Source organism: Chenopodium album, chromosome 10, assembly GCF_948465745.1.
Source record: "Chenopodium album chromosome 10, dcCheAlbu1.1, whole genome shotgun sequence".
NCBI classification, from domain to species: domain Eukaryota; kingdom Viridiplantae; phylum Streptophyta; class Magnoliopsida; order Caryophyllales; family Amaranthaceae; genus Chenopodium; species Chenopodium album.
Window position 1 is genome coordinate 62,645,579 of NC_137843.1, and position 11,125 is coordinate 62,656,703.

The window sequence follows — 11,125 nt, forward strand, 5'->3', positions numbered from 1 at the left end:
TTAACTCAAGCCTACCACGAACATTTATGATTACAAATAATTATCATATATGCTTCCAAACGACGTTATATGACCCCAAGATGTATTCCCTAAAATCTCAAGTCTTTTCGACACCGGGTCCTAAATCCTCCAAAATTTCTTAAAGACGTGGATATGCCTTTAATTTCGGAATTTTCGTCTTTTTTTCGCACAAAAATAAAAATTGTCGAAATGTTTACCATTTTTTTAATATCCTTTGGGAGTCCAATTGGTTGTGTGGAACCATCCAATTTGACTTTAAACGACCAATTTACCAGTTTACAACTTGCACCTATAACATTAAGTCAAGCCTACCACGAACATTTATGACAACATACAAAGGTCATTTATGGTTTCAAACTGCATTATATAACCCCGAAATGTATCCCCTAAAATTTCATTTCTTTTCGACACCAGACCCCGAAACAATAAAAATTTCTCAAAAAGCGTTGATATTAGCCTTCAATTTTAGAATTTTTGGACTTTTTTTGCTGAAAATAAAATTTGCCGAAATGTTTACCATGGTCCTAATATCTTCCGGAAGTCCAAATAGGTGGGTGGAACCATCCAATTTACCTTTAAACGACAAATTTTCCGATTTAAAACTTGCACCGATTTCATTAACTCAAGCCTACGACGAACATTTATGTGAAAAATAATGATTACATATGGTTCCAAACGACATTATATGACCTTGAGACTTTTAGACACTGAATTTCAAAGACTCCAAAATTTCTCAAAAAGGTGGATATTAGCGTTCAATTTTTGAATTTTTGGACTTTTTTCGCCCGGAACTAAAAATTGGCCTAAGGGTTTATAATGGTCTTTAATACTCTCCGGGAGTCCAATTGGGTGGGTGGAACCATCCAATTTTTCTTTAAAAGGCCAATTTACCGGTTTACAACTTACCACGAACATTTATGAGAACATATAATGATTATATATGATTCCAAACGGCGTTATATGACCCCGAGATGTATCTCTTAAAATCTCAAGGCTTTTTGACACCTGGTTCCGAAACCTCCAAAATTTCTCAAAAGCGTGGATAATAGCCTTTAATTTTGGAATTTTTTTACTTATTTTCGCACAGACATGAAAATTGCCGAAATTTTTACCATGGTCCCTAATAGTCTGCGGAGCTCTAATTGGGTGGGTTGAACTATCCAATTTGTCTTTAAATGACAAATTTCCGGTTTACAACTTGCACTTATTTCATTAACTCAAGCCTACCACGACCATTTATGACAACATATAATGATTATAAATGTTTCCAAACGGCATTATATGACCATGAGATGTATCCCCTAGAATTTTAATACTTTTCGACTCCGGATTCCGAAACCTCCAAATTTTGGCAAAATGCGTGTATATTAGACTTCATCTTTGGATTTTTTTTACTTTTTTCGTCCGAAAATAAAAAATGCCGAAATGTTTAGCATTGTCCCTAATACCCTAAGGGAGTCCAATTAGGTGGGTGGAAGTAGTGTGGAACCATCCAATTTGCCGTTAAACGATCAATTTACCGATTTACAACTTGTACTGATTTCATTAACTCAAGCCTACCACGAACCTTTATGACAACATATAATAATCATATATTGTTCCAAATGGCATTATATGACCCCGAGATTATCCTCTAAAATTTAAAAATTTACAACACCGGGCACGAAACCTCCAAAATTTCGCAAAATGCGTAGATATTTGACTTTGGAATTTTTTGACTTTTTTTCGATCGGAAATAAAAATGTCCACTTGGCTAGGTGCAACCATCTAATTTGCCTTTAAACAACCGAGTTACCGGTTTACAACTTGCACCGATTTCATTAAATCAAGCCTAAAACGAACATTTATGACAACAAATAATGATCATATTTGGTTCCAAACGGGATGTTATGACCTCGAAATGTATTAGTTAAAATTTCTAAACTTTTCGACACCGAGCCTCGAAACCTTCAAAATTTCTCAAAAAACGTGGATATAAGACTTTAATTTTGGCATTTTTTAACATTTTTTTCACCCGGAAATAAAAATTGCCGAAATGTTTACCTTGGTTCTTAATATCCTCTGAGTGTCTAATTGTGTGGGTGGAACCATTCAATTTGCCTTTAAATGGTGAATTTATCGGTTTAAAACTTGCATCGATTTCATTGAATCAAGCTTACCACGAAAATTTAAGACAACATATAATGATAATTTATGGTTTAAAACATTTTTATATGACCGAGAGATGTATCCCCAAAAATCTCAAAGTTTTTCGAAACTGCTCGAAACTTTAAAAATTTCTCAAAAAGAGTGGATAAGCCATCAATTTTGGAATTTTTTAATTTTTTTTCGCACGGATATAGAAATTGCTGAAATGTTTACCATGGTCCCTAATACCCTCTCGAAGTCCAATTTGGTGGATGGAAATATCCAATTTGCCTTTAAACGACCAATTTACCGATTTACAACTTGCACCGATTTTATTAACTCAAGCCTACCACGAACATTTATGACAACATATAATGATCATATATGGTTCCAAACAGCATTATATGACCCCGAGATGTATTCTCTAAAATCTCAAGGCTTTTCGTATCGGGCCCCGAAACTTCCAAAATTTCACAAAAAACGTGAATATAAGCCTTCAATTTTGTTATTTTTTGACTTTTTTCGTACGGATATAGAAATTGCTGAAATGTTTACCATGGTCCCGAAGACCCTTATGGAAGTTCAATTTGGTGGATGGAACCACCTAATTTGTATTTAAATGGCCAATTTTCCGATTTACAACAAACACCGATTTCATTAACTCAAGACTACCACGAACATTTATGACAACAAATAATTATTCCTTATGGTTCCAAAAGACATTGTACGACTCCGAGATTTAATCGCTTGAATGTCAAGTCTTTGAGACACCGTGGCCCCGAAGACTCCAAAATTTCTCAAAAAGTTGATATTAGTCTTCAATTTTGGAAATTTTTGACTTTTTTTCGCACGTAAATAAAAATGGCCGAAATGTTTACCATGACCCCTAATACGCTCTGATAATTCAACAATTGGCTGGGTAAAACCATCCAATTTGCCTTTTAACGGCCAATTTACCGATTTAGAACTAGCACCGATTTCATTAATTCAGGCTACCACGAACATTTATGACAACATATAATGACCATATATGGTTCCAAATGACATTGTATGACCCCGAGATGTATTCCCTAAAGTCTCAAAGATTTTCGACACCGGGCCTCGAAACCTCTTAAATTTCTCATAAAACGTGGATATTAGCCTTAAATTTTTGATTTTTTTTGGCTTTTTTTTCACTTGTAAATACAAATTGTCGAAATGGTTACCATGGTCCCTAATACCCTCCGGGAGTCGAATTAGGTGGGTGAAACCAACCAATTTGCCTTTAAATAGCGAATTTTTTGGTTTACAAATTGCACCGATTTCATTAACTTAAGCTTACGACAAACATTTATGACAGCATTTAATGATCATTTATGGTTTAAAACACTATTATATGACCCTTAGATGATTTCCTAAAATCTCAAATCTTTTAGACATCGGGCTCTGAAACCTCAAAAATTTCCCAAAAAGCGTGGATATTAGCCTTCAATTTTGAAATTTTTTACATTTTTTTCGCCCTGAAAATTAAAATTGCCGAAATGATTACCATGGTCCCTAATACCCTCCGGTAGCCCAATTGGGTGGTTTGAACCATCCAATTTGCCTTTAAACAGCCAATTTACTAGTTTACAAGTTGTACCGATTTCATTAACTCAAGCCTATTACGAACATTTATGACAACAAATTATTTTTCATATATGGTTCCAAACGACGTTATATGACCCACGGATGTATTCCCTAAAATATCATGTCTTTTCGACACCGGATCCTGAAACCTCCAAAATTTCTGAATGCCTTTAATTTTTGAATTTTTTGACTTTTTTTTTTTCGCCCAGAAATTGTCGAAATGTTTACCTTGGTCCTTAACACCCTTTTGGAGTCCAAATGGTTTGGTGGAACCATCCAATTTGCTTTTAAACGACCAATTTACCGGTTTACAACTTGCACCTATTTCATTAACACAAGCCTACCGCGAACATTTATGATAACATATAAAGGTCATTTATGGTTTCAAACAGCATTATATGACCCCGAGATGTATCCCCTAAAATCTCAATACTTTCCGACACCGGACCCCGAAACCTTCGAAATTTCTCACAAAGCGTGGATATTACCCTTCAATTTTGGAATTTTTTTGACTTTTTTTCACCTAGAAAATGTTTACCATGGTTCTAATACCCTATGGGAGTCCAATTGGGTGGGTGGAAGTGTGGAACCATCCAATTTGCGTTTAAACGTCCAATTTACCGTTTAAACGACATTATATGGCTCCGAGATTTGTTGCTTTGAATTTCAAGACTTTTAGGCACTGAGCCCCGAAAACTCTAAAATTTCTAAAAAAGGTGGATATTAGCCTTCAATTTTTGAATTTTTTGACATTTTTTTCGTCCAAAACAAAAACTACGGAAATGTTTACCATGGTCACTAACATCCTTCGAGATTCCAATTGGGTGGGTGGAACCATCCAACTTGCCTTTAAACGGCCAATTTACCAGTTTACTACTTGCACCGATTTCGTTAAATCAAGCCTACTACAAACTTTTATTACAACTTATACTGATCATATATGGTTCTAAACGGTATTATATGACCTTGAGATGTATCCCCAAAATTTTTCAAAAAAGCGTGGATATTAGCCTTCAATTTTGGAATTTTACGACTTTTTTTATCCCTTAAAAAAAAAATAGCCGAAATGTTTACCATGGTCTCTAATAACTTCTGAGAGTCATATTAGGTGGTTGGAATCATCCAAGTTGCCTTTAAATGGCCACGATTTCATTAATCAAGTTTACCACGAACATTTATGACAACATATAATGATCAAATATGGTTCCAAACGACATTAGATAACCCCAAGATTTATCCCCTTATATCTCAAGCCTTTTCGACCCCAGGCCTCGAAACCTCCAAAATTTTACAAAATGCGTGGATATTAGCCTTAAATTTTGGAATTTTTCGCTTGTAAATAAAAATTGCGGAAATGATTACCATCGTCCCTAATACCCTCCGGGAGTCTAATTAGGTGGGTGGATTCATCTAATTTGCCTTCAAATAGTGAATTTACCGGTTTACAACTTGCACTGATTTCATTAACTCAAGTCTACCACGAACATTTATGACAACATATAATGATCATTTATGTTTTAAAACAGCATTTTATGACCCTTAGAAGTATCCCCTAAAATCTCAAAGCTTTTCGACATCAGGCCCTTAAACCTAAAAAATTTCTCAAAAATCGTGTATATTAGCCTTCAATTTTGGATTTTTTTTTTACTTTTTTTCGCTTGAAAATTAAAATTGCCGAAATGTTTACCTTGGTCCCTAATACCGTCCGGGTGTCCAAGTTGGGAACCATCCTATTTGCCTTTAAACAACCAATTTACCGGTTTACAACTTGCACCTATTTTATTAACTCAAGTCTACCATGAACATTAATGATTACAAATAATTATCATATATGGTTTCAAACGACGTTGTATGACCCTGAGTTGTATTCCCTAAAATCTCAAATCTTTCGACATTGGGTACAAAAAACTCGGATATGCCTTTAATTTTGGAATTTTTTAATGTTTACCATGTTTTTTAGTCCAATTGGTTCAGTGGAACCATCCAATATGCCTTTAAACGACCAATTTACCGGTTTACAACTTGCACCTATTTCATTAACTCAAGCCTACTACGAACATTTATGACAACATATAATGATCATATATGGTTCCAAACGGCATTATATGACCCCGAGATTTATTCTCAAAAATTTCATTTCTTTTCGACACCGGGCCTCGAAACCATTAAAATTTCTAAAAAAACATTCTAGGTAAATTGGCCCTTCAATTTTGGAATTTTTTGATTTTTTTTGAGCTTGGAAATAAAAATTGTCGAAATGTTTACCATGGTCCTAATACCCTCCGAAAGTCCAAATGGGTGGGTGGAACCATCCAATTTGCCTTTAAACGACCAACTTGAACTGATTTCATTAACTCAAGCCCACTACGAACATTTATGACAAAAATAATGATTACATATGGTTCCAAACGACATTATATGATCTTGAGCTGTATTCCCTAGAATTTCGAGACTTTTTACACCGGATCCCGAAGACTCCAAAATTTCTCAAAAAGGTGTATATTAGCGTTCAATTTTTAAATTTTTGATTTTTTTTTCGCCCGGAAATAAAAATTGCCGAAATATTTATCACAGTGTCTAATACCTCCCAATTGGGTGGGTGGAACCATCCAATTTGTCTTTAAAAGGCCAATTTACCGGTTTAAAACTTGCACCGATGTCATTAATTCAAGCCTACCAAAAACATTTATGAAAACATATAATGATTATATATGATTCCAAACGGTATTATATGACCCCGAGATGTGTCTCTTAGAATCTCAAGGCTTTTTGACACCGGGCCTCGAAACCTCAGAAATTTCTCTAAAAACGTGGATAATAGCCTTCAATTTTTGAATTTTTTGACTTATTTTCGCACAGAAATATAAATTGCCGAAATTTTTACCATGTTCCCTAATATCCTACGGGCGTCTAATTGGGTGGGTTGAACTGTCCAATTTGCCTTTAAACGACAATTTATCTGTTTACAACTTGCACTAATTTCATTAACTTAAGCCTACCACGAACATTTATGATAACATGTAATAATTATAAATGTTTCCAAACGACAGTATATGACCTCGAGATATATCCCTTATAATTTTAAGACTTTTCGACCGGGTTCCGAAATCTCCAAAATTTCGCAAAATGCGTGGTTATTAGACTTTAATTTTTTTGACTTTTTTTTGCCCCTAAATAAAAATTGTCGTAATGTTTACAGTGGTCCTTAATACCCTCTAGTCCACCGTGAAACCATCCATTTTCCCTTTAAACTGCCGAGTAACCAGTTTACAAGTTGCACCGATTTCATTTACTCAAACATACAACGAACATTTATGACAATAAATAATGATCATTTATTGTTCCAAACGACATTATATGACCCCGAAATGTATTCCCTAAAATTTCTAAACTTTTCGACACTGGGCCCCGAAAACTCCTTAATTTCTCAAAAGCGTGGATATTAGACTTCAATGTTGGACTTTTTTAATTTTTTTTTTTGCCCGGACGTAAAATTTGTCGAAATGTTTACCTTGGTCCTTAATACCCTCCGAAGTCCAATTGCGTGGGTGGAACCATCCAGTTTGCCTTTAAACGACCAATTTACAACTTGCACCGATTTCATTAACTCAAGCCTACTACGAACATTTATGACAACATATAATGATCATTTATGGTTCCAAACGACATTGTATGACCCCGAGATGTATTCTCTATAATCTCAAGGCTTTTCGACACTGGGCTCCAAACCTCCAAAATTTCTCAAAAAATGTGGATATAAGCCTTCTATTTTGCAATTTTTTGACCTTTTTCCCACGGATATAGAAATTGCCGAAATGTTTACCATGGTCCGTAATACCCTTTTGGAGTACAATTTGGTGTGTGGAACCATCCTATTTGCCTTTAAACGGTCAATTATCGATTTTGTAACTTGCACCAATTTCATTAATTCAAGCCTACCACGAATATTTATGACAACAAATAATTATTAATTATGGTTCCAAACGACATTATATGACTCCGAGATTTATTTCCTTAAATTTCAAGACTTTTATTCACCGGGGGTCTCGAAGACTCCAAAGTTCCTCAAAAATGTGGATATTAGCCTTTAATTTTTGAATTTTTTATTTCGCTCGGAAAAAAAATTGCCGAAATGTTTATCATGGTCCTTAATACCCTCCGGGAGTCCAATTGGGTCGGTGGTATCAATTACTTTGCCTTTAAACGGCCTATTTACCGGTTTACAACGACCAATTTAATTAACTTGCACCGAACCCGACTTGAACCGAAATTGACCCAAACCTTTTTTAACCCGTTAAAACCTGAATTTAACCCGATTTCTTACTAACCCAACCCGTTCCTAACCCGACCCCAACTTAACCCAACCTGTTACAAATCCGACCCGAAAACAACCCGACTTGTTATCAACCTAACTTGTTATTGACCTGACCCAATTTAAACCCGACTTGTTATTGACCCGACCCGACTTTTGCTAGGCCTATTACTTACCTGACCCAAAAATTCAACCCGATCTATTACTAACTCGACTCGAATTAACACGACTTGTTATTGACTTGACTTAAATTCAACCCAAATTATTCCCGACCCGATTTCAAATCACCTTGAATGCAATTTAAACCACCTTATTATTGTTGATCAAAGCATTTTGTTTAGGGAAACCAAATCGGTCTACGCCAGCAAAAGAAAGGAGCATCATCCTCAAGTTTAAGAGTTAAATATAGTATATATTTGTTGTATGGCAAAGGAGATAGTTATCTTCCTAAATTATAGGCTATAGTTACCTAGTATATTGCCATATATATTATAGTCAAAGGAAATAATTATCTTGATAAAAATGATAATTATCTATTTATAGTTAGTTGTACTCGAATATGACCGGACTTGGAAATGACCCGACCTAATTGTAACCTTCAAATTTTTTACTTGAACATAACCCGACTTGGAAATGACCCAACCTGATTATAACCCGCAAATTATTGACTTGAACCAAATCCGACTTGAACCCGAGATTGACCCGATTTGAAAATGACCCGACCTAATTATAACCCGCAAATTATTGACTTGAATCGAGCTCGACTCAAACCCGAGAATGACACGACCTGATTTAAACCCGCAAATTATTGACTTGAACCGAACCCGACTCGAACCCGAGAATTACCCTAAACCGTTTTAACCCGTAAAAACCTGAATTAAACCCGACCTATTGTTTACCCGACTTGTTATTAACCCGACCTAAACCCGACCCAAACCCGATAAGAAGTATGACCTGATTGACCCGACTCAAGCATGACCCAACCCAATCCCGACCCGCATAGGTTATGGAATTAATTCGAGTTGACCTGACCAAAACCCGACCCATTTACCCGAATTGACAGCTCTAGCTACAATAAGAAGTTTGGCTCATTTGACGACTTTCTTGTCTTGTTCATTGTTGATATTTCATAGATATGGCCAATTTGGATTTGGAATGTTTTAATGTATTACTCCTAATATGCTTCTACATATCAGCGAGTAATTTTACTTTGTAGCAACTGAAAACGAGATAACAGTTTGTTAAGACTTCTTGGAGCTACCATGTGTCTATACTTTATATCAACATTAAGCCATTTTAAGACCAGTTTTATGTGCAACACTTGCCATGATTCAACTCACATAAATTTGTTCCTGTTTGTATAGTTCCTGAAATTCCTGACTTAAGAGTTGATTTCTTTCATGTATTTTTTGATGTGTTGTTGTGTCATCTTCTGATTTTTTCTAGTTAGTTTCCAAATTGAGGTATCATCATCACCATCTTTTATAGTACACCAATGTATCATGATGCTTGAAAAGGGATCTATAATTAAAAGCTGCCTTTTCTCATAGTCTTATAATTTGCTGTGTCTTGCGTTTATGTCATGCTTTTGGCTCCTTGCTCAAGGGTGCCACACAGTATATGTTCTGAGAGTATCTTCTACTTGTTTGTAGGATACTACAGCTATTTATATGCCAAGTGTTTTGCTGCAACCATATGGAAAAATACATGTCAAGAGGATCCCCTCTCGCTCGAAACTGGGACTGCCCTTCGAACAAAGTTTTTGCAGCATGGGGGTGCTGTAGAGCCAGTTGACTTGTTGAAAGATTTAGTCGGGAATGGCAGTATAAGATATTCCAATGGGGGTGTGATTCCTGACATAAGAGCACTCTCTGAAGAGATGAAGCTTGAATTGAGAGAACCTCCACATGTTTGTTAGACTTGTAGAAATGGCATTAGGAGATAGCGATTATTGGGTAATGGGTACTGGTGTTTGGAGGTGTTTCCTTCCATGAGATCACCAGTTGGTGGTAGATCCATTGTGATCATTCTTTGAGAAGCTGACATTATGATTGCTTTAATCTAGATTTTTAAGAAATCATCAGAGGCTCAGAGCTAAGGCCTCCTGATTAGTAGCAAGGGATAAAAGAGTCGACCTTATCCTGTTCAGGGGGCTAAGGCTTGGGACATTATTCTGGCTACTGCCAATGTACTCTGTAAACCAAATTACTGCCAGTAGGGTGTATTCTGTCAACCAAATTACTGCCAATGTACTCTCGAGAAGAAGTGACATAGTGAATGCCCCACCAGAGCAAGTTGAGTCACCTGCATTGAAGAAATCAGATTTTTCAAGGATCTTTGGATGACTTTGCCAAAGCAAGTATTCTTTCCACTAATTGTTTACATACAGGGTTAGTGCATGATGTTTAAGAAATATTGTAAGACATAGCTATTTGTAAATCGTTGCTTCTTGTCTCATTCTTGTCTCTCAATGACTATTTTTGCTCTCGTTTGCTCAAAAGAGCGAATTTTGGAACTTATAAGTTCATCAGATGTCAATTTTGATACTTTATTCTAATTAGATTTCGTTCAATATTGGTCTAGTGAATTTTTATTTGATACTACTCCATAGTAGCTACGAGTAAATAACAAATTGTTGATTTATAATAGGTTTTGAGATTGAGCAACATCGGAGTAGAAGCTCAAAAGGATTTGGAGGCCATGATATATCTATAGTATAGTCTATCAATTATATTAAGGTTTTGTTCACTTTGCTTGATATTTGATGAATTTAAGGGAGAATTTATTAACTGGCAACAAAACTTTTAGTTCTTACAAGTACTTTTCAAGAATGTATCTTATCTGAAGTATGTTTTTTTTTTTTTTTAATTTTTTTCCCTAAAATAACTGAATAGAATATATTATTGATTCACAAAAAATTTTACTTTGTGATATTGATTTTTAGTGATTACAAATTAATTATCCGAATTTTATTTATATTTGTTAAACTTTAACTTTTTTTTTCTTTTAATTTTTTTTTTTGAATTAAAATAATGTTATGTAGTATTAGTTCTTAGT

The 11,125-nt window shown here is 35.2% G+C and overlaps 1 protein-coding gene across 1 annotated transcript in view; it reads left to right on the forward strand.

Annotated features, from left to right (window-relative positions):
- Positions 1-10,591, forward strand: part of LOC145562876 (mitochondrial intermediate peptidase, mitochondrial-like) — a 29,629-nt gene extending 19,038 nt beyond the window's left edge. Inside the window, exon 17 of the mRNA XM_081623296.1 lies at positions 9,721-10,591. Within this exon, the coding sequence (XP_081479422.1) occupies positions 9,721-9,986 (266 nt within the window). The 3' untranslated portion in view covers positions 9,987-10,591. The remainder of the gene's footprint in view (positions 1-9,720) is intronic.
- The last annotated feature ends 534 nt before the right edge of the window (positions 10,592-11,125 follow it).